Source organism: Vanessa cardui, chromosome 24 (assembly GCF_905220365.1).
Source record: "Vanessa cardui chromosome 24, ilVanCard2.1, whole genome shotgun sequence".
In the NCBI taxonomy this organism is placed as follows: domain Eukaryota; kingdom Metazoa; phylum Arthropoda; class Insecta; order Lepidoptera; family Nymphalidae; genus Vanessa; species Vanessa cardui.
Window position 1 is genome coordinate 4,210,170 of NC_061146.1, and position 26,082 is coordinate 4,236,251.

The following is a 26,082-nucleotide window of genomic DNA, read 5'->3' on the forward strand; positions in this document are numbered from 1 at the left end:
TTTTTTGAGTTAAAATTTCCAAAATTACTTCTTCAGTGGGTGTCTACACAATTAAAAAATTTAAAGACAAAAAAATGTATAAGGGTAGAATAATTTTGTCAATCGTCACTTATTATTACTAAATATTCATAGTTTATAAATTGATTGTAAAAGATCGATTTTGATTATTATTCGAATCGGTAACGACGAGAAAATATATTATATAACACACATTTTTCTGACAAAGGTACATTAATATCTAAGTCCCCAAGGCTTCAGTGGCTGTAGAAAAAAAGTAAAAGTAAAGTAACAGCCTGTAAATTACCCTCTGCTGGGCTAAGGCCTCCTCTTCCTTTAAGGAGAGGGGTTGAAACATACTCCATCAAGCTGTTCTAATGCGGTTTAGTGGAATGCAATGTGACAGAATTTCGATTAAATTCACACATGCAGGTTTCCTCACGATGTTTTCCTTCACCGCCGAGCACGAGATGAATTATAAACACAATTAAGCACATATATACATATAGTGGTGCTTGCCTGGATTTGAACCCGAAATCATCGATTAAGATGCACGCGTTCTAACCACTGGGCAAAAGGGTTAATGTGTCTTACAATATGTATGAAAGCTGATGACCACTTTCATTTAGCCTAATAATGCGAAAAAAAACACTATTTTGAACAGCGCGATCGATATAAGATGATCTAAAATACGGTATTTGACATTCATGTACCGCAGTCGTAGCGTCAGTAACGTAACAATGGATACTAACCAATTTACTTATTAAGAATAGGGATTTCCGAGCAAGTTCTTTTAAATATATTCTAATTCAATACACGATTATATTCATTAAATGACAAAATAAAACATTAAAAATGTCAAGATATTTATGAAGTATAATTAATTGTGCCAGTAGCTATTAAAATCACTCAAGCAATTTAAGATGACACCGCACGCGTATTTATAAGATTTTGAAAAATACAAATTCGAAACTCACCACATAATAAGTGAAATATAATATTAGCTATAATACTTATAACATAGAGGATGATGACGTCAAAAAAATGCGGGTAAATCATTCGATTTTCAAAATTACAGATTGAAATAAATTTTACTATTATTATTTTTTTTATAAATCTTAACTTGTACGTTGATAGCCAGTCAGGCCATATTTATTTTAAAGAAAAATATGCTATGTTTTTAAACGAAATAATTAAATAAACATAGTATTAATAACATTAGAGTTTAGAAAAGGGAGGAAGGTCCGTGGGCAAATAATTAATACCAATATTTTACTAACATTTAATGTTAAATTATTTTAAGAAGATAATCATCTTATTACTGGGACAAACTTAATGTCATTGGTGCTTGATTTATTAGATTTTCAAACTTAATCCGAAGTTTATAAATGTTTCAAAATAACGTTCAAAGATGTGAAGGCGGCATGCAAAAGAAGATGTTGCTAATTGCTAAAAGACCGATCTGGTGCACACTGCCTTTAGATAAAGTAAATTTATTTATTGTAAATACATATAAATATTTGTTTTCATCATCTATATTTCTATAATATTAATATATTATTCGGGATTCGGCGGGTACAGGGATTCGGCGGGTAGACACGAAAACATAAACACGCAAATTTTAGAGCTCTGTATTTTTAAATATTTAAATTATTAATTTTCGTATATGTTATAATTTAAGTGTACCTGTGTATAAGTTGGCGGTCACTGAACTTTTTTACAAATCATCACCTTTTTAACTTAATCACTTCACATAAATATGGACACATCAGCTGAGCAGCTTTTAAAAAGCATGGAAGAGCTTTCAAAATTATTTAACTCCAGGATGGGAGAGTTTGAGAAAAATTTGCCGCAACCCACTTCTGCTTCCAATCCAACAGTGAAAGCCATAGCTGGAGAGTTCCAAACTTTTAAGACCTTTGTTTGGAAATCATTAGGCATTCTCAAATCCCAGATTGAACTTCTTATCCTTGGCTTCGATCGCTTGGAGACACAGTCTAGAAGAAAGGTCTTACTTCTTCATGGCATTATGGAGAGTGTGGATGAGGATGTGGTAAAGAAGACGATGACTGTGTTCACAGAGCAGATGAAACTGACTAATGTTAAACCTGAGTCACTTGAATCTTGCCACAGGTTAGGTGCCAAAAAGAACTCGGCTCGGCCTGTTTTAGTGCGCTTCACAACTGTGCAACTTCGCTCAAATGTCTGGAGAGCTAAAACATCGTTGAAAGGTTCATCAATTAAAGTAACGGAATTCTTAACAAAGTCCCGACAGGAAGTTTTTGTTGCCGCTCGAAATCATTTTGGGATTCGAAGATGTTGGTCTGCAGATGGCATCATAATTATTGTTCTGCCGGACAAATCCCGTGTTAAGGTCGTGTCTCAAGATGAACTGAAGCAGCTGATAGCTAAGTATCCTAAAAACACGACAGCTCCATAGTGTTAAAACATATTTATTAATTTCTTAAGTTTGTTATTGTTACCATAATTATTTTTGTCATGTTTTAGCATTCTAAATATTTTATATTGTAATTGAGGGTACACTGAAGTCTCTTTGTTCACTTCATTAATCTTAATTTCAAACAGTTAAACGTTATCTTTTTAAATTTCACAAACTTTTTAGTATATTAAGGTATTTTCAATAAAAATAACATTCTTTTTTTTTTTTTTTTTTTTAATATATGGCTTTTATTTGTGCCAAGAGAGCACAGATTATTTCGCCAATGTCACGTGCGATGGAGAAGACACGATGGAGATTGAACGGTGCGGTCGAGATTGCAGGCTTAAATTAATTTTAAGGGCACAATAGTAGTAGACTCTCTGTTAACCCATAACCTAAAACAATACAATATATAAATAATTAGATAAACATATTACAATATTATTAAGACATCAAATAAGAACGATCACAAAAATATTTACAACTTAATTTTATTACGCTCAATATATTTACATAAAAATTTACAAAGTGGACTAAACACACACATTAACAAACATTCAACATTAATAGGGCGAGGAACTTTGGGAGGGAGAACGTCATATACGGGGTGGAGGAGATTGGGGCAAGAAAACAGTATATGGGATAAGGAACCTTCGTCAAGGCCACATTCACACAAAGAGTGATCTCTAACTCTAATTTTACAAAGATGAACGGGCGTACATGCATGTCCAAGGCGTAAACGGCAGATAGTTGTGGTGACCCAACGTTTAGCTTGCCTGTGATGAGAAAACCAAGGTCGCCTCGGAATAACTGGTTGTAGACTTGCGTAAAATCTACCTTTAGATTTTGATGAAACTTCCCAAACAGAGTTCCAGGATTTAACAAGATGAATTTTCGGTAGAGCACACAAGTCCTGTGTTGAGTTTTTAAAATGATCAAGAGAGCCAGTTGATATAGCAGATTTAGCAAATGAATCTGCTGCATCGTTGTCGGGAATACCAGAATGGCTTGGTATCCAGACAAGCGATAAATCTAGCCCTTTTTGATGGCAAGAAAACAATGCTTCCCTGATCTTAAGGATGATGAAAAACTTTCGTTTACTACGAAACGGATTTTCCTTAATTGCCAACAGACAACTCAAAGAGTCTGTCAAAATTATCGTGTGTCTGAGGTCATGGGAGTGGACAAAAACGATGGCTTCTAAAATTGCAATCGCTTCACCGGTAAAGATGGATGATTCAGGAGGGGATTTAAATTGAAGGACAATTTTGAATTTGGGGATCCAACAGGCTGAGCCGACGCAGCTTTCAGGGGATAGTTTAGAGGCATCAGTAAATATAAGTAAATGATTTGACCAATTTTGATGAAGAAATCTTTGAAATTTTGAGTTTGTATCAGGGGCCCCTTTAATAAGACCAAGATCTGTAATGATTGACGGATTATAGACTAGAGATCTAAATGGAGTGGAAAAAAGAGGATTTGACTGGAATCTTAAGATAGGATGTGGGAGTGTAGTAAATTTTAAAAAACTGTCTAATAATAAGGATGGACTTCTAGAGCGAACGCAGAGTTGGGACAGTTCGCTTAGACGGGACCAAAGAGGATGAGAAGATAACTGTAAAGATTTTACTACAAAACGGTCGCATAAAAATTGTCTTCTCAGTTGAAGCGGAGGATCAACACATTCAACCTGCAGAGCGTTAGTGGGAGTAGTTTTCATAGCTCCTAGGATTATTCTGAGGCATTTGTATTGAATTTTATTAAGTTTTTCAGAAACGGATTTACTAAGCGGTTCTAAGACAAATAGTCCGTAGTCTAAATGACTACGAGCTATTGCATTGTACAGTAGTTTAAGAGAATAGGGGTGAGCTCCCCACCAGACTCCTGAGACTGCTCTAAGGACGTTAATACCCTTTTCACATTTTTTAATAACATGCTCAGAGTGACAAATTCCATTCAGTTTGTTGTCGAGAATAATGCCTAGAAATTTCGTCTTGTTGGCAAAGTTGATGCGTTGATCCCCACAAAACAAGTCGAAGACAGGAATTTGTCTTTTCCTAGTGAACACAACTGCCTGAGTCTTATCAATAGACAAAGACAGGCCATGGTCAAAGAGCCATAGGTCAAGATAATGTAAAGCAGAGTTTAATCGCAAAGTTAAATTTTCAACAGATGTAGATTTAAAATATAAAACGATGTCATCAGCATATTGAAGTATGTTACAGAAATTATTCACAGACAATTCGAGATCATGGGTATAAATGCTATAAAGCAGAGGGCTAAGGACTGAACCTTGCGGGAGACCTTTCCAGACAATCCTGGGGGGAAGAATACAATTTTGGTATTTAACAGAAATTGATCTGCAAAAAAGCAGATTACATATGAAATGAGTAATCCTCGGAGGGATACTCAGCTGTTGCAATTTTTGCCTGAGTACCGGAAGAAGAACATTATCATATGCAGAAGTAATATCTAGAAAAACACCCACAAGGTACTCTCCGTTAGAGAAGGCTATTCGAATGTCTGTCGTAAGAATGCTGAGACTATCAAGAGTGCTCAAACCCTTTCGAAAGCCAAATTGAGAGGGCGAGAGAATATTTCTGCTTTCCATTATCCATTCCAAACGGTTTTTTAGGAGATGTTCAGTAACTTTCACTAGTGTAGACGATAAAGCAATGGGTCTATAAGAATTGGGGTCCAAAGGGCTTTTTCCCGGTTTTAGTATGGGGATAATAATTTGGGACTTCCAAGATTCCGGGACGATTCCTGTTGAGAAAAAAGCATTAATTATATTCAGATAGACGCATTTAGCTTTATCACTGAGGTTTATTATAAAGGAGTAGGGCACGCCATCTTCCCCTGGTGACGAGTCCTTCAGTCCGTTCAGAGCTGTGTGTAGCTCTGAGATAGTAAACGGACTATCCATATCATCTGAGGTAGATGATTGAGTAAAATTTATAAAACTATCCCGACATGGAACAAAGGGGGGAGCAAGTTTGGTAGTAAAATCATTAAGCCATACGGATGGATTATAGGCGTTTGGGTTATCAGAATCGAGGGAGCGGCGAAATCTCTTAAGATTTCTCCAAACTGTTTGAGGGGGAGACCGAGGACTAAGGGATTCACAGAAATTGGTCCATCCCTGTTTTTTCTTTCTGGAAAATAGTTTTTTAATTTTGGCATCTATATGCTGATATTTGATAAAATTTTGTGAAGTCATAGATACATTATATGACTCTTCGGCTTCAGATCTCTGTTGGACCAAGGAATTACACTCTTCATCCCACCAAGGCGGAGAGATGCAAATTTTTTTATTAAGATTTTTTTGTGGGAAATGGGAATCAGCAGAGGATTTAATAATATTAAGAAAAAGCTCGTAGTAAGCAAGAGCATTTTCACCGTTCACAAAATCAGGGAGAGAGCTTAACATGACATCAACAGAGTTAGAGTATGCTAACCAGTTAGCATTTTTAAGTTTATATTTAAGGAGAGGGGAGGATTTGGATGGAGCAATGGATCTGTTGTTTAATGAAAGAAGGATAGGGAAATGATCACTTCCAAACGTAGATGGAAGGATATTCCAAGATATTTGCGAGGAAAGGGATGGGGATGCTATGGATAAATCAATAGCAGAATTAGGATTCTGATTAGGATAAACCCTACGAGTCGGCGAACCATCATTGAGAATGCAAAAGTTTACATCATCAACAATGTCCACCAACAAGGGGGCAAATCCATCACAGAAATAGGAACCCCATAATGTATGGTGGGCATTAAAATCCCCCATAACAAGAACAGGGCTTGGGAGGGAAGAAAAAATGGAGTATAATTCAGGAACAAGTGAAGGGTTAGGATGAGGAATGTAGATAGATAAAAAGGAGATGTTGAAGGCTTTGATAGCTACAGCATTGATTTGCTGGCTAAAAGGAGGTAAGGAAATTTGGGAGAAGGGAATGGAGTGCCTGATCAAGATGGCACAACCTGCATACCCATCATTTCTGTCATCCCTCAAACAGGAGAAACCCGGTACCCGAAAACGAGAGCCGGGAATCAGCCATGTCTCAGAGATGGCAATAATGACAGGTTTAAATGAATTAATAAGTGAGAGGAGTTCAGGTTTCTTACGACGGACGCTTTGACAGTTCCATTGAAGGAATCTGATTGGGGCCATTATTAAGGATTGTAAATAGCTGGGATAAATCATTGGCAACGTTGGACGGTAATGGGACATCATTACATGTACTGAGGATATTTAGGAGGATTTTGGTGAGTAATTCCAATAAATTAGGATTATTATTAGGTGGGGAAGGCTGAGGAACGTTTAGAGCGCAACCATTAGGAGAGGAGGAGGGGCAATTGGCAACTATGGCCTGATGGGCATGTTTATCATACCCCTTTCCTTGAGGAAGTCTAGGGGAGGGAGAGCGGACAACGGTTTGTCTGTAAGATTTAGTAGGACTAGGGGTGGACCTCGAAGGACCAGGGATGGGTGGGACGTATGCAGGAACAGAGAACAACTCTTTTGCTACCTCAGCATAGGATCTGCGGACATTAGGGAAGCGAGAGGCAGCTTCCATGTATGAGACATTATCTTGTGCCATTACAATTTTAATCGATTGCTGACGAGAATACTCAGGGCAATCCTTATCTGTGGCAAAGTGTTTGCCAGAACAATGTAAACATGTAGAATTATCTTTAATAACCTCACACGAATCACCCGTATGAGATTGAGAACATTTAAAGCACCTGGGAGTAGATCTACACTGAGTCCGAACGTGGCCATAACGACAACAGTTTAAACATATTATTGTGGGGAGATTGTATATTTCAACGGGAAGGGATGTATGAAATGAATATATTTTGCTAGGAAGGATTTGACCTTTAAAAGTTATGACTACCGATTGAGTTGGTACCCAAGACACAACTCCTTCGTTAATAGTCTTCCGGTTAAGACGCCTCAATTTTATTACTTCCCCACATCCATGAGGAAGCTCAATTGATTCAATTAGATCCTCCATAGACCAGTCTACCGGGATGCCTTTTATTAGACCCATTCTGGTAATATTATATGTGGGTAAGTTAGCAGCATATTTACAGAGTGCTAGAAGTGGGTTTTTTAGGAAACTATTTGCAGCTTGTGCTGAAGTAAACTGTATTTCTATTTTGTTCCTACCAACATTCTTAACACCATCATTCATAATAGAGCCAATCTTGTGTTTATGCAGAAATTGTCCGAATTTAATGGCTCTAATAGAATTACCTGCAGCTGGATCAGCTACTTCCCGAGAGACATGGACAATGAAGGGACCTTTGTCGTCATCCGTGTAACTTTTTGGGCCATCAATAAAGGAAGGATTAACATAAACATTCTGGATAGAGGCACTAGCGGTAGAAGGGTGGATAACTGTTTTCTTTGAAGAGGAATCAGGAGAGCAAGAAGACTTATCGCCGGAGCGTTTGCGAGAAGAGGATGTTGGAGGATCAGTTTGACATTCTGAACCCCCGGGATCAGGAGGTTCGGGAGGTGGATCGACATCCATTATAAAGTAACTACTGTAACTTAACTAATATACTATAACTATAATCAAAAGAAAAATAACACTTACCGAAACCGAATTATGTTAGTAAAACCCAGAAACCATAAAATTAAACTATTTGCACTGAAAATTCATAAAAAAGTTACACAGAATTAATATAAAAACACAGATATCTCACTAACACGTGTGTCAACCAAAGCTAACGCAAGCGAAAAAAACAAAATAACATTCATAAGATTGACGACAATATTTGATGATGTCACTGTCAACTGTCTATTTCACATTGTCTACTGTCTGTGAGCATTGCGTTTGGTTATTGCATTTACCGCTTTTTAATTTTTGATTTAACTTTTATTTTAACTCAGCACATTATTATTATTTTTTACCTCTTATCATTTTTTCCGTATTTTTTTTTTAATGTATAAAAATATAATTTTTTTTTTTTTTTTTTTTTTTTTTTTTTTTTTTTTTTTTTTTTTATTAACTTTAATAAAATTCATACCTATGTTTGTCCTGCAGTCAACTTATACATAGGAATAGTGTTGTTATTGGCAAATAGTTATTTAGTTTTTTGTATTTCTAGTCTATACCATAATTATAAGTTATTTATACTGTTTTTTTATAGTGTTATATACATATTTATATATATTTATTTATTTTATATCTATTTATTTCTACTTTGATGAACTTTGAAGATGATTATTTTTCTTGTACGTCAGATGATTATGAAAGTGCCTTAAGCAGTAACAATGACTCACTATCTGATACTGAACTTCTGGAGGCAAAACTCCAGAAAGTATTCCTCCCAAATAAGAACCTCCTTTCACTGGTGCATATCAACGCGCAGAGTCTACCAGCTCATCATTCTGATCTTCTCACATCCTTTGACACTAGTGTAGTCGATTGCATTCTGGTTTCTGAAACATGGCTAAAACCCTCCCTACCGTCTATTTCTTGCTCTCTACCCGGCTACCAACTGTTTCGCCACGACCGCGTTGGGCGTGGTGGAGGTGGAGTGGGTATTTATTTGCGCGGAGATATTCCGGCCAATATTACTCTCTGCTCCCCTCCACATTCTGTAGACTCTATAGAATATCTTTTTTTAAGTATTGAGATACATCATAAAAAAAATCTACTTGGTGTTCTTTACAACCCTAGTGACAAAATTAACTATTTTAATGACCTTGAAAACATTTTAGCAAATCTTTTACCGAACTTTGATCACGTAATATGCATGGGCGATCTAAACACGTGTATATTAAAGGGCGATTCACGAGCACAGAAACTGAATGCATTGCTGTCTTCTTTTAATTTACATTTACTTTCAATGTTTTCGCCCACTCATTACTTTCCTGGCTGTAAGCCTTCATTGATTGATTTGATGTTTGTCTCTAACCCTCATTTTGTTATTTCTCACGGTCAAATGTCTGCTCCCTTTTCCTATCATGACTTAATTTTTCTTACTTATAAAGTGCGCCCTCCTAAGGTTAGAGGCAAAGTATCTATTCAGCGCGATTTCAAGCATATTAACCTTGAACGTTTGAAAGAGGACGTAAGAAATATCGACTGGTCGTCACTACTATCCTCGAATAACATTGATGCCATGGTCAACGATCTAACTACTGAACTGATTCGTATATATGACATTCATGCTCCTGCACGACGAGTGCGGATGAAGCATGCACCAGCTCCCTGGTTAACACCAGTAATCAGAAACACCATGGCAAAACGCGATAAAGCGAAGAGTCGATATAAAAAGTATCCATCTGAGGAAAATTTTGTAGAATATAAAAGATTGCGTAACATCTGCAACAGAATGTGTAGGGACGCAAAACGTCGCTACATTCACTCAACAATTAAAAATCTCTGTCAATCCCAAGTTTGGAGTTTTTTAAGGTCAATGGGTGTGGGCAAAACTCCTGTAGCCTGCCACAGTTCCGTTGACCTTAAAGCGCTAAATTCTTTCTTCACTAGCCCTCCCACTACTGTAGATCCTATAACGAAATCAGAGACTCTTTCTTATTTATCTTCTCTTGAACCACCAAACTGTCCCTCTTTCTTTTTCCAGTTGGTTTCTGAAGATGTTATCAAGAGGTGTGTCCGTTCTATTTCAACCAAAGCCATTGGTAGCGATAGCCTCAGCCTTAATATGATTCTACCAGTGTTGGATGACATTGCACCAGTGATCACTCACATTATAAATTATTCACTTTCATGCAATGTCTTCCCAACACTCTGGAAAAGGGCTATCGTTATACCTCTTCCCAAAACCAGCAATCCTACCTCTATGTCCCAATATCGTCCTATATCTATCCTCCCTATCCTCTCTAAGGTCATTGAGTCCATTGTACACGAACAACTTTATTCCTTTCTTACAACTTACAACCTGTTATGTCCTTTCCAATCCGGTTTTCGTCCATCCCACAGCACTGTTGGTGCCTTGCTGAAGATAACGGAGGATGTGCGGTGGGCTATGGATAACACCAAGCTCACTGCAATTGCTCTATTGGATTTTAGCAGCGCCTTCAACTCCGTTGATTTTGACATACTTCTTGGTACTCTTCGAGCAGTCAACGTCTCTCCTCTTGTTATTAACTGGTTTCATTCATACCTTTTCGGACGCCAGCAATGTGTAAAAACCGACGGTTCCTCGTCAGATTGGTTAGAGCTCACGGCTGGTGTCCCTCAAGGCGGCGTACTTTCACCATTACTGTTTTCTATTTTTATTAATAACATTTCCCGATTTATTACTTCTCCCTTCCATCTGTATGCAGATGATATACAGCTTTATCGACATTTTAGTTTGGCTGAGCTACCCAGGGCTGTTGATTTATTGAATATGGACCTGTCTGCTATTCAGTCGTGGGCTAGATCTTTTGGCCTTCTTGTGAATCCCAAAAAATCACAAGCCATAATTGTTGGCAGTAGCAGGCTTAGAAGCAAGCTAGACTGGGGGCTAGTCCCCAAACTACTTTATGACGGGATTCCAATTTCTTACTGCGATTCAGTTAGGAACTTGGGTCTTGTTATTGACTGCAATATGTCCTGGGTGGCCCAAGTCAATGATGTTAGCAAGCGGATACACTACACTTACCACTCTCTTAAACGTCTCCAATACTTTCTCCCTTTCAGTACAAAAATTATGCTAGCGCAATCTCTTCTTCTACCAATCCTCGACTACGCTGATGTCTGCTTTTTGGATGTGACTGAGGAGCTACTTAATAAATTAGAGCGTCTTCAAAACCTGGCTATTCGGTTCATTTACGGCTTACGTAAATATGACCATATATCTGCATTTCGTACTCAACTTAAATGGCTCCCTATCCGCCCTCGCCGTGATATGCACATCCTTTCAGTCCTCTTTAATATTCTTAATGATCCAAATTCTCCTGCTTACCTTCGCTCCCGTTTCAATCTTCTTCCTCCTCCAACACGTTCTAGACGTTCCTGTATTACTTCAGAGTTAGAAGTGCCTAGATGTAATACAAAGTTTCTGCTTAACTCCTTCACGGTACGTGCAGCAAATCTCTGGAACAGTCTCCCAAAATCCATCCAAAAGAGTCCAAATATCAACCTCTTTAAAAAAAGAGTAAAAGAGCACTTTCTCTCACAACTTTCATAAATTTGACAAATTTACCATTATCTTTTTTTTTTTTTATTTATTTATTTATTTTTGTACGGTAGATATATTTATAATATTTGTGTATCTAGATGTAGTATAAGTATAATAATTTAATATATATGTATTTATTCTATTATATATATTTATGTAAGCGTAATATATATTATATTAATATTGTTTCTTTTATATAATGTTACTAAGAGTATCTAATGTTGCACTATTTATACCTGCTATATAACACTATCTCTTACAGCTGTGGGTTGGCTGGAAGAAATTTCTTTTAGAAATAAGCCCGCCATTGTAAACAAAAATTTCATGTTTAAAACTTCTGTGTAAAATTTCTCAGTGCAATAAAGAGTATTATATATAATATAATAAATGTGAAAGTAACTCTGTTTGTCACTCTTTAACGACGAAATCGCTGAACCGAATTTGATGAAATTTGGTATGAAGCAAACTTGAACTGCATGATAGGAATTAGGATACTTTTTTTGCCTGACACAGCGCAACCAACTACCTAAATCGCGAACACTAATATATCATATATTAGTATATGCATACATATGTAGATACGGCTACATACTGTTATAAAGTTTGTCAATATTAATAACAATAATTAGCAATCTCATCAAACATGCAGACTTTCTAGGTCAAATCTTATATACTTAAATTATCATAATAAGATCCACTAACAGACAAACATATCAAACTTTACAACATAAGTATAACAAGTATGATAATTTCAACTTAAAAATCACAAAAAAATAGTTTAAAATTCATAGATTCATTAAGATTTTGAATATAAACGACATCTTGAAATAAGGAAGTGTGTACGAAGCCTTGCACTGTAACATAATTTAGATTTAATTAATTAACATTTTATTTACGTTGAGGTCGAGTTTTAAGTGTCATTTAATATATTATACAATTAAAAATCTCTTAAAATGATAATTAAGAATAATCACAGAGAATTTATATTTAAACTCGGATATGTTTTTATTTCATTGTTATCATCAAGGGCTATCCCCTAATCTATCCTGATGAACATCCTGATGCTATCATTAGGATGTTTTTATTTATATTTATTAATACTAAGTCCTGTGGATACATTAAATAAAGAGTCAAGTCCACCCGTAGATATTGCCATTGTATGAATTATATAACATTCTTTACACTGATAACCATAAGTTTAAATAATGTATCCATGTGTAGTTCTACTGGCTCACTGACCCATTGACACAACGAGTAACGTCAAATTTAAGAAAAAAATAATTGATAAATATAAGCACAGATAAAAAAATCGGTGAAGATTTACATGTAAAATCGTGTGACGCATATTTTAAAGATTTCGTAAGGTTCTAAATTCAAATTGTATTGATTTTTTGCAAAAATTAAGGCCTATCAACTATCATATTAAAATTGCCTTTTTGTATTGCAACGATACCACGGAATTAGAATTTAGATATTGCTTAGAAAATCAGTCGAATTGAATGTCGAAATATCGAAAGAAATAATTCTATATTTAAAATATAACTTAAATAAGTTTGATACATATACAAAAAGATTCAATGTAGAGGACAACTACGTACGGAGAGGCCAACACGAATTTTGCATTATGCGGAAATAAGATGAATCTAAATCTGATCTTGGCAACTTATAAAAACAATCTGAGACAGGATAAGATGTTTTTTGACCTCTCTGTAAAAAATAACACCTAAAACTAACAAGCAAGTCGTAACCAAGCAAGCTTCTTTCTTTTGTTCTATAAAAGAATTGAAACAAAGTTATTATTTCACTTAACATACGGTAACCTTCAATAACATCTTTAGACGTACAAAATAGACACCAACAACAAACAACAACAACAGCCTGTAAATACCCACTGCTGGGCTAAAGGCCTCCTCTCCCTTTGAGGAGAAGGTTTTTGGAACATATTCCACCACGGTGTTCCAATGCGGGTTGATGGAATACACATGTGGCAGAATTTCTATGAAATTTGTCTCATGCAGGTTTCCTCACGATGTTTTCCTTCACCGCTGAGCACGAGATGAATTATAAAGACAAATTAAGCACATGAGTCAGCGGTGCTTGCCTGGGTTCGAACCCGCAATCATCGGTTAAGATGCACGCGTTCTAACCACTGGGCCATCTCGACTTAATAATAGACACCGATGTGTCCAAATCCAACGAAAATACACGGAAATCAGACAATTAACTTCACATAATAGATAATTGCGCTCAAAACTAAATGTTGATGTTTTTTATATGTTTAATTTGTTGATAAACAATGTACGTAAACCGGTTCCGCTCCAAATCTATTATCTGACCTGACGTTTTTGTTCGTGTAATAATAGCTCGTAAAAACTGGATTTGTTGACACAAAAAGTGTATCAGCCGCTTCCTTCCTATCAATTGAGATTTATACAACGATTTAATTGGAATGTTCCTCAACTTCCTTGACCTTACGTTATAATAACAGCAATTTTAATTGCGACAAGGATTCCTATTAAATTTTATGTATCGTTTTTTTTTTACATATGACAATTTATTATATTTTGATTTGACAACAATTAAACCATTATATTATTCATTTATATTTTAAAATATAGCAAAACAAAGCGTTAATAATGAAATAGTTATATAGAGGAAATTTATTATTAAGATAATCACAAATATAATCGTAGACGTAGAAACCGTAAGCGGTTTTAGTTTGTTAATTCTTATCACATACGAATTATCATCTGTGCTCTGCGATCTCATGCAAAACATTTCGTATGTTAAACAACTGTTAAGCCTTATTCTTTGATAAGAATACATTTTAAAATAAAACGCTTTAAAAGACAGACAACTTAAAAAAATCAAATTTAAAGATACTAAAATAAACGGACTTATTTAAGTTAGTTTTTTTCAGCATATTAAAGCAGTTTGGTCGCGTGTCTCCATAACTTATCATCTTAACGAAATTAAAATCAGACCATATAAAACCTCTTTCGAACTAAAAACAGTTTGTAAATTTCTTTATATATGACGTAATTATGCTCATATAGAAAAAAAAATATAAGGCCCGATTTTGAAGTCTATTAAAATTTAAAAATAAACAACCGCACTGACGCACCTGGCTCATGTGAATGTTGTCGCTTTGCGTACACGATACCTACCGGTTCGCCAGATTTGTTGACGTCTTTGGTCATTGCTCCGCTTGCTGGAAACGGGTAAAATCATAAACAAATTATCAAATCAGTTCGGGTAGTATCAATACGTTCAAACTTGCAGTCTTCATCGTTTAAGTTTTACAGCGAATTTATAATCAGTATCACTACATATTATATAACCAGGTCCCGCGTTTGTCTGTATGTTTGCGATAATCCCCAAAACTACTGAAAGCATTTTCATGCGGTTTTAAGTAACAGAAGGAATGATTCATGAGGAAGGTTTAGGTATAGTACGACACAAATTAGATGTCGCATCGGCAAAATTCGTAAAACCGATCACATCCGAATTGAGTACGCTGTCCCAAATTATCAATATTTATTTCTAATGCGAATATGATCTTTACACAAACGTAATAACTTGTAAAATCATGTGACCTAATATATTCGTCGATTTGACGCATCGATTTACATGCACTTGCTTTCTCTGACGCGTGAATCTATAGCGACGAATAACGTCGAATGGCGCGATAGGGAGCTATTTCTATTGGTTTTGTAAATCGGCAGTAATCGGTTTTATTTTCAGTCCATTGCATTTTCCGATGCTACATCTAATTTATGTTGTACTACATACATAATTTATTAAGGCTTTTGTGTAAATAAGTTGAAATAGAAAGAAATTTGTTAAACATTTCGGAAAAAGCAACAAAAAAAAGATAAAAATATAAAAAAAATACGTTATATCCACACCGAGACGGGCCACTAGTGCGTATAGTATATGTGTTGTATGGGTAGTAAGTACTGTAAATATTCTTTGTATTTTTCAGTTATATTGGCAAATAAAACTGCTTTGCCTTGAACCATGGGCACTGATTCTCGCCCGGGCCATTGCTGGTATCCCTTGTTCAGCCTGCTACATCGTGCTACCGATCTATTTAAAGGAAATCAGTGATATTGATCTAAGGGGAGCGCTTGGATCATTGCTTATATTAAATAGGTAATATTAATAAATAATTTTCAATTATTTCCGAAAAACGGATTGAAATTACCAAGAGTTAACCGCAAATGTTATTATTTTCAGAAACATCGGCTATCTAGCTAGCTATGTGTTCGCGGATCTGCTTCAAGTGACCACGATGCTGTGGATGGGACTATTAGTTCCAACTGTAGTATTTTTTATCTTCTTAATAATGCCAGAAACGCCGGAGTTCCTCGTGAAACAGGGAAAAGTTGATGTAAGTGCCATTTATATTTGAAACATTCTGGAAGCTTTACTTAACGGATTTTTAGCACCAAAAAATTTATTTAATGTCCAATTCCTTTAATTGCCGAATTCATTTGTTTTCAGTAACATTATATAGGAATAACGTTACTGAAGTTAGTAGTTTAACATCTGAATAGGACTCTCTAAATCATTTATTTATTTTTACTGCAAAACTGTATACATATCAATACAGGGCGTTGTCTCAATTCGATATTACAGCATATATGATATATTTCTTATCATGAAACGTTTTACTAGGAATTTGATATTTCTTCGTACTTTACCTTACTTTACTTTAAAAGTGTGTATAATTCACTTGTTTACAGGAAGCTAAAACAGTCTTAGCTTGGTTGCGTGGTGTGAGCGTGCTAGATCGTTCTCTAGAACAGGAGATAGACAATATCGTGAAAGTTGAAAAACAGGCCAAAGCTGACCCTAAGTCTGTCTGGATGATTATATGTTAGTATTTTATATTTATTAATTTATTTTAAGGAGGCAGACTAGAAAATAGGTGACCTGATGATTAGTGATCGCCTGTATAATGGTGAGAAGAATATGTCACACCATCTACCTTTTAATCAATAAGTCTCAAATTTAATTTCTCCCGTCTTCTCAAGATTTTTTTTTAACACTGGCCACAATTTACATTTTTAAAATATTTTTAATATTATTCTTTTTTTGAAACAATTGTCGAAACTTTTGCATGATTTGTCAATCTGCTAAAAAAGTGTTCTAAGTAAACCGCAATTACATTGACTCTCTTTCCAAATTAGGATGGATATAGTACAGTCAGAGTAGGAAAACCTTCATCAGTTTTCAATCCTTTATCAGATCGTAAACTCTAAGTACCTTTTGAAACTAAAGCTGAATTGTCAAAATATGTCTGTCAGTTTTATATATTCTCGTTCGGTAAAGCAGATTATCGCTCATACTGAGCACACGAACATAGATCTCAAAGTGACGAACCTTTTCTCACTCCGACTGCACAAAGTGTAACTCATATGGAGATTAATTGATCGGTAAGGTACGACCCTCAAAATTAATTTATGACTCTTTTACTTAAGACTTAAAAAGAAAAATCGGATAATTAACATCTAACAAATGAGGTAATCAAGCATGACTTTTATATATAGCTATAGACGTAATTTTATATCGAAAGGTCATTCCTACTTGTGTGACAAATATCGTAAGTAGGTCACTCGGATATTTGCATTTGTTTTGCATTAGATTTGCATCAGTTATGTTGTATTCATAATTTGCGCCTATTGTGTTTGTTGTACTTTTGTTCCTACCCTTGTTTTCGTATGACTTTGAAGTTATAGTATTACTGTCCATGAAATTTAATATGAGATATGTATTGCTTTACCATCAGTATTTGCTTTCATACTTTTCTTTTATTTTAAAATGTCAAAGTTCCTCTTATTACTATGAAGTAATATTTTCAATTCATCTTTTAACTAATTAAAATTAGATGATTTATGTAATTGCTTTGTTACAGTTTAATCAGGCTTATTTATTAACGTCAATAAGACGAAATAATAGGTCACTATAATGTGATTTACATTGACATATTATCCATTAGTAATAATAATTATTATTAACAGTTTAAGAAACATTGTTCACATCTACCAATTAATTGTCGCTGCAAGTATTGATGTCCAATATTGTTCTTATTACAAATTAACTGCCTCTACTTATATTTATCGACAAATCTGTAGATCTGAGTTCAATCCTATGGTCGCAAGTCGGGCCACTAAGAAGTTATTAGAATTTCTAATAAATTCTTAGTGTGGAGTCTGTCAGTTAGACATGTGTCCACTCACATACATTGTAGAGTAGTAACGTTATTAATTCAGCGTTGTTGTTGAACTTTTTCTAGTCGAATCAAATTTAAGTCCCCTAGGATTACAACACTGAGGAAATCGAAAGTGCACGGGTTTTTTCACACAAACATGTGCAGTCTATGACTTTTACATTTGGCAAGGTTATCTTGAGATTGTTGACTATGTCCCAAATTAATTAGAAGAATGTCATTGCCAGCAATTACAGATAATGTATTATGATTAACAATTAAAATTATAAGTATGTTTTATATTTCAGTAAAAGACAGAGCTACCTTCAAAGCTTTCATCATCACCCTGGTGATTAAAATCACTCAACAGTTTGATGGATACCTCATCGTACTCATATACGCTGGTTTCGTCTTCGAACGAGCCTCAGAATCCATCAGCTTGAAACTGAGCCCGAACAAACAGGTGATGATGATCGGCCTGGTGCAGCTCTTGGGATCTACAGTTGCAACTTGTATTGTAGAGAAAACGGGAAGGAAGGTAATTGGATAAAGACTTACTTTTTTATTAATTTATAATACAGGTATTTTAAATAGTAACCACTGCATATTCACGTTGGCGCTGTAAACAATATTAACCTTTCCTTATATAGTGTATAACTACATGCACAAGGGGCATTACATCTAAGTTCCCAAGGTTGGTGGCGCATTAGCGATGAAAGGAATGGTCAATGATTTTTACAGCGCCATTGTCTATGGGTGGTGGTGATCACTTACCACGAGGTGGCCCATATGCTCGTCCGCCAACCAATAGCATATAAAAGTCAATGTCCCACCAACATTGGCAGCTTGGACATACTGAAAGTTCCGGTTTGAACACAAAAAGATTAAGTAATGTTATTTGGCGGTAGAAATCCGTGGGTAACTACTCAGACGGACTTGCATGAAACCCTATTACAAATCAAATACAATTCCCGTTATCAATGTAAGATGTTACACTTACTTATAGGTTGTCAAATTAAACAATACCACCGCTTCCGAAAAGAAAATAGACTGTCATGAGAATAATCAGCGAAAGCTCTTTATTGTGGATTTGTCAATTTGTGATTGTGTATGAAAGTGAAAAACCTTTATTCAATATAGAAGTGGTTACACTTTCTTATTGATAGTCCAGTATCTACCACCGGTTCTGGATTTAACACCTTGGACCTGAGAAGAACTGGCCAAAGAAACTCAGTGGGATATACATATTTTAAAAATATATTCAATATCTCTGAGAAATTGCCAGAAAGAAGGAGAAATAAGGAGAACACTAATTGATTCCTGTATTATTATGTTTTCCAGTTGCTTTTGGTGTCCACGTCGTTCGCAGTGGGAGTGGGCATGCTGGCGCTGTCCGCGTGGTTTTACCTGACGGGCATCGGCATCTGGCTGCCGGGCTGGCTTCCAGTCTTCGCCATGTGTCTCTGCATCTTCGCCGACGCTGCTGGATTCCAGCCGATATCGTACATTATCATCACGGATTTATTCACTTTCCAGGTAAGATTGAAATTTAGCTTTTGTATAACATGTCATATGACATGACATTTTAAATACATTTTGAATATTTTCCACACATACAATGGAGTTGAAACTTTTCCACACCTTTTAATATAGTTAACAAAACATATTGTTTGTCTTAAAGATAGAGTGAGAAAAGAGACAGAGAGATATTCAGTGATTCAGTGGTTTCTTCGTGAAACAAAACAAACAGACAGGCAGACAGATACAGTTATATTCGCATTTATAATATTAATAATATAGATTTACTTTTACATTTTAGAAGGAATTAGTTTCGAACCGACAGCTTTGCATTTAAATTCAATACTCTATTATGACGATTCAAAAGAGTTTATGATATGAACCTAACGAATAAAGAACGTTTAGATTTGATTAGATTTGAAGAATAAAATTAAAGTAAAGTAATTAAGGAAGGGGTTTGGAACATATTCCACCACACTATTCCAATGCGGTTTGGTGAAATGCACGTGTGGCAGAATTTCGATGAAATTAGACACATGTATGATTTCGTAAGATGCACGCGTTCTAATTCATATAAAGAATAAACAAACTTAAATACATACTAAAAGCAAATTTCCCCGTTTTCCAGTTACGCGGCACAGTGTCATCATTCGCGAACATCTGCGCTAAACTCAGCAACTTCATCCAGATGAAATGGTTCACAAAAGTCTGCGAATTAATCAGCATCCATTGGACGTTCTTATTCTTTGCTGTCGTATGCTTCTTCGCCTGTTTCTACACATTAATATCCTTCCCGGAAACCAGGCAAAAATCCGTCGAAGAAATATACGAGAAATTGAACAGGAATAAGAAAGAGGAAGATAGAATAAAGGCTGTGCCGTAACGCAGGCGATGCTATTGGATTCTGTTTTTTAAATTGAATGGTATTACGCATTTTTTTTATTAGGAGGTTTTGAAGGTGATATATTTTATATCATAACGTATGCCTTATGTTATTCCGTCCTAAAGATTTGTGCTTAATACAAATCAAGACTGTCTTAGAATAAATCCTGTTTGGGATGAATATCATTAATTTTAGTGTAAGGAAAAATTTCTCTTAGATTTAAAAAAAAAATGTTTTATAAAATTATTATTGTATTGTACTTAAAACTATTAGGTATATACATAATTATCTGTGTAGATTAAATATAAAATAAATCAAGAGCTTTAAAGTTGATTAAATATTTTAAAAAAGGAAATTAATGTTTTCATATGTTTTTGAAGAACAAGTTACAAATTTATTTATTGAAATATTTAAAGCTTTACTAATATGTGAACCTTATCAAGATACAAATGTATTTATTGAACTATTTAAAGGTTTACTAATGAACCATAGGCGTTCATAATATTACTATGAGTTATTCCGGGTTCACGTAAATTATTTATCGAGATAAACTCGACAGATTTCGGAAGAGTACGTTTCCCATCGCCATTGCGTCGACATAAAAAAGTCACGTGATTAAAACCGGAACGCTTTTGAAATTAGAACTATACATGTATTCTGTAAAAAGAAACTCGTAACTCACCGCATATCACGAGCGTCAATTGTCTACACATACGCTACATTAAACTTATTAATTATAAAATTTATAGACATATACACACATAGAGTAAATATATGTCAAAGTAGCGTAAGTCAGTTGTCAAAATTTCGTCAGTGAAATACGAAGTGATTTCTTACAGAATCGCACTGTCCATAATAAGAAACAAACTTTACACGGCAATACTAATATAATAATTAATGAATTATTAATCTATGAATATAAAGCTGAATCGAGAACACAATACGCGCAATTTTATTTTTATTTGTTTTATTAAATTAGTTTTTATAGCATGATATATCTACGCATGTGTTTTAAAAGTGATACCTTATTTAAAAAAAATGCAAGGTGTAAATAAATGACTCGTAATTATGATACATATTATTCGATCACCACGCATGGTCAACCATGGATGACGACGATGAAATGAATCAATACAATATTTTTTTTAAATATAATACCATTATTAAATTTATTTATTTAGGAATCTGTCTCTTACATTTGTCTGTGTACATCTGTGCATCTCTCTCTTCCCCTATTTTAAATAAAATAAAATTATATTTTGAATTTGGAATATTATAGTTATTTCATTGCTTCTTCAAAAAAAGAAATATAATGCTTCCCATTCAATGTCTTTCTCATCGACTTCTGTCGAATTTTAAACTACCTCTATATATTTATTGTTTTTTTTTTTAAATAGCTAATATTTATTAAATATATAAAAAATATATAAATATTTAATAAATAAGTGTCAAAATCGTATTGGCTGTATACATATGACCTTCGTTCTATCTCAGTGGTCCATCATTCCAAATGACACATGACAAGTCTAATGACAGACGGTTTTATTATTTCCCGTTAATTTAAGTAAGAGCTCATTGGCCTCAAGCCTTTGACTATCGCCATTTCATCCACACTAAGCTAATTTTATTATCTTACGTCTCGCTCTTTAGTGTAGAAGAATATAATATTGTTTATTTAATGGATATCTCATATTAATAAGCGTAGAGTAATGTAAGTTTAAACATAAGTTGAAATCTTATTTCATATTTTAATGATCATTGTTAATAAGAAAACATTTATTGTTTTCATATTTAGTCCGGATAATTTAAGTTATATGCATATAATGGAATTTAATTGTAAATACATATATTGTTGAATTTACGTTTTTTATTTAACCAAAAATACTTTTAAAATAAGTTGACATCAAATAATCAACTTCCTCGAAAATGATTTATGAACATAAAAGAGATTATAAAGAACTAGAAGTTTTAGAGGTGTTTCTTTTTATTCTATTTTAGTACAATGAATTAATTATTTCGAATATTATTTTTTTTACCTGCCACTGCTTATGATTTATTATATGAAATAAAGAAATAAAAAGTTAGATTATTATGTTACTGAAGGAGAGAGTGCATGTGCAGGGAGAAAAGGAAAACCTACGAGCTATTCCAGATTATAGGTTTTTATAGGTGTTCCAAATTTCATTCAGATCAAGAACCTCTAGCTGACCAAATTCTAAAATCAAAACATAAGAAACATAAATAGCGCAATGGTTTATCGACTGCCTAACAATATACTCCAAAATTAAAAATATATAATCAATATCATGATCGACTTTTTTTAAAAATATTAAATAATATTACTTCTTTTAGTTTATTAAAGATATCTTACAGGTATGAAATTAAATCTGTATAGTTTATACGTTACAGAATAAAAATAGATAAATACATAACGAACAGATACTAGATGTCTAGTACCTATGCCCCATTTATAAGGGCGAAGATGGACTAGCTTCGCCCTTATAAATGGGAAAAAAGTATAGTAAACAGTTAGGTTCGGTTAATGTAAAACATTTAAAAAAACCTAACGCCTGTATATTTATAAGAGACATGTTGTCGATATAAATATTGTTGGAATAAACAAGCAACATCTGTCATGTCATGTCAAGTCACATAACTTCCCTTAAAAAAAAGGCGGGAGTTTTGCTGCTGACACGTTTTGGATCGCCATTTTGATTATTACATTGTAGTGTGATTATTGATGGGTATGTTTTTCTTTTGTGGTAGATTAATTGTTATTGTAAATTAAAGATAATTATTTTAGAATTTAGCCTACTTCCTACTTCTGGTTCTAAAAATATGTACTATTTTGATACTTAGCAAAACTGCCTTTTACGTTTTTGCAAACGATTTCAACAAGGGGCGTAATAGATATGCAACTTCGTATCTGATAATGGATAAATGATTAATATTTGACAGGTTTCAGATACGGTTACGGCTATGTATTTTTTTTATGGTATAGGTTGGCGGACGAGCATATGGGCCACCTGATGGTAAGTGGTCACCATCACCCATAGACAATGAGGGGCCGTTCAAGTATTACGTAAACACTATTGGGGGGTGGGGGAGTCTTTGTTTTGCTTATTTTGGATGACATAGGGGGTAGGGGAGTCTAGTTGATGATTACGTCATCAGTAGTTATTTACTTTTTTACACGAATTTTCGAGGATTCCCGCAAGTAATACATACGGTTAGGCACTCGCTTTAGAACCGATTAGGGGATTACCGCGCGCTATTCACTTGTCTAAATTTTCTTTGTCAGTGTATCGTTTCGTTTGGATATATACTATACTATAGCGCGTAGACGTGTTGTTAGGATAGCAAAGCAAGTGAACATTTGTGTTAGTTACCGTTGATTGTATTAGCCAGTTTGTTCAAATAAGATGTCGTTTCAAATAGACAAATCCATGTTGTATGAAAAATTGTTTGAAAGTTTTAAAAAATCACATAAAATTACGAAAAATGGAATATACACCTGGAATATAGAATCAAATTGCCTGACCACGATTGGGTAATCGCTGAAAGTCATAAATTAATACCATCTGTTTATGCTGGTATCAAAATCACTTCCAGTATGCTAGGACAACCGCAAGCCGTTGAACATCCTGGACCAACATACATCGCTATTTGAAGTAGAAAGTATAGTTCATCTACTGCTCATACTCATGCTCAGGATTTTGAGACGCCTCTCGAACTTGAAGAGTTTCGAACATTTCCTAAAACTGACCATGGACTAGTAAAACCAGTGGTAAACATGACGGTTGATGGAGGGCCAGATGAAACTCCGCGCTATAAAAAAGTCATAGAGTTTGTTATACAACACTTTAAGCGACATGATCTCGATGCATTTTTTTTAGCTACCAATGCGCCTGGAAGAAGCATTCTGCGCTCTACTCTGTTATACCCCTATAACAGAGTAGAGCGCAGAATGGCTCCTCTTAGTCGGGAACTGGCTGGTTTAATATTGCCTCATGACCATTTTGGGCCTCATTTAGATGAACGTGGCGTTACAATTGCTGAATATTTAGAAAGATCTATTGAGTCGAGATGGCCCAGTGGTTAGAAGACGTGCATCTTAACCGATGATTGCGGGTTCAAATCCAGGCCAGCACCGCTGATTCATATGCTTAATTAGTCTTTATAATTCATCTCGTGCTCAGCGGTGAAGGAAAACATCGTGAGGAAACCTGCATGTGACAAATTTCTTAAAAATTCTGCCACATGTGCATTCCACCAACCCGCATTGGAACAGCGTGGTGGAATATGTTCCAAACCTTCTCCTCAAAGACCAGAGAAGAGAGGAGACCTTTAGCCCAGCAGTGGGAATTTATAGACTGTTGTTGTAGAAAGATCTAATTTCGAATATGCAGGAAATGTATTAGCTGAAGTATGGAACTTAATTCGAAATTGATGGCTATAATGTTACTGTTTGTATATTTTCTTATTTTTAAAGTTATAAATATAACATTTTAATTATAATTAAAAAAAAATACATTTATACTTGAAAATGTTTACGTAAGCATAGGGGGAGGGGGTAAGTGCTTTGCTTACTTTTGCTGACAAGGGGGAAGGGGGGGTAAAAAATTGTAATAAATCTGCTTACGTAATACTTGAACGACCCCTGACGCTGTAAGAAATATCAACTATTCTTACATCATCAATGTGCCACCAACCTTGGGAACTAAGAAGTTATGTCCCTTGTGCCTGTAGTAACACTGGCTCACTCACCCTTCAAACCGGAACACAACAATACTGAGTACTGTTATTTGACGGTAGAATAACTGATGAGTGGGTGGTACCTATCCAGACGGGCTTGCTCAAACTCTCGTGCGACCGTACGTTTTATACGTTAATTGTTAAGTGACGAGAATGAGATGATTTATAAAGACATGTAAACTCAGAAATCCTTGCCTGTATTTATACGCACTAACTGCGGTTAAGATTAATATACAAAAAGTATATTAATCCACACAACCACAACAATAAAACTATTGTTCTATTCTTATAATGATTGTTGGTGACGCCGGAATTTCGTATCTCATTTCACTTGTAATATGTGAAATGTGAAAAGTCAAATTAGCGTGATATGCGGTTTTTATGCTTGTATCCTTTAAATAAAGTTCTAATTATTACGATAGTCAATGTTGCATATTACTTATCTATACAAATATTATAAATGTAAAAGTAACTCTGTCTGTCTATTTGTCTTAAGCTCTTTCATTACTAAGCAAACGAACCGAATTTGATGAAATTGTGTATGCAGCAAATTGTGTATGCAGCAAATTGTGTATGCAGCAAATTGTGTATGCAGCAAATTTTAACTCTAAGAAAGTACATAGGCTACTTTTTTGCCTAACACATGAAAACCGGCGACATCTAGTTAGTCATAGTAGTAGTAAAGAGTAACAGCCTGGTAAATTTCCCACTGCTGGGCTAAGGCCTCCTCTCCCATTAAGGAGAGGGTTTCGAACATATTCCACCACGCTGTTCCAATGCGGGTTGGTGGAATGCACATTTGTCAGAATTTCAATGAAATTAGACACATGCAGGTTTCCTCACGATGTTTTCCTTCACCGCCGAGCACGAGATGAATTATATACAAAAATTAAGCACATACATATATATATGGTGCTTGCCTGGGTTTGAACCCGAAATCATCGGTTAAGATGCACGCATTCTAACCACAGGGCCGTCTCGGCTCGGCTAGTCAGTCATATGACGATAGAATAAATATTAAATAAGAAAAAATAGGTTTTTGTAAACGGATTAAATCATCACTTTGAAATGCTTAAAGCGTGGGTAGAAGGAATTACTAGGACAAGGTGCTAACAAGCTTACCAA

At 34.9% G+C, this 26,082-nt stretch overlaps 1 protein-coding gene across 1 annotated transcript in view; it reads left to right on the top strand.

Moving 5' to 3' along the window:
* The window catches only part of LOC124539990 (facilitated trehalose transporter Tret1-like), a 41,270-nt gene extending 19,211 nt beyond the window's left edge, over window positions 1-22,059 (top strand). Inside the window, exons 3-8 of the mRNA XM_047117379.1 lie at window positions 15,573-15,742; window positions 15,827-15,980; window positions 16,336-16,468; window positions 18,110-18,339; window positions 19,143-19,337; window positions 19,948-22,059. Of these exons, the coding sequence (XP_046973335.1) occupies window positions 15,573-15,742; window positions 15,827-15,980; window positions 16,336-16,468; window positions 18,110-18,339; window positions 19,143-19,337; window positions 19,948-20,202 (1,137 nt within the window). The 3' untranslated portion in view covers window positions 20,203-22,059. The remainder of the gene's footprint in view (window positions 1-15,572; window positions 15,743-15,826; window positions 15,981-16,335; window positions 16,469-18,109; window positions 18,340-19,142; window positions 19,338-19,947) is intronic.
* Window positions 22,060-26,082: the final 4,023 nt, after the last annotated feature.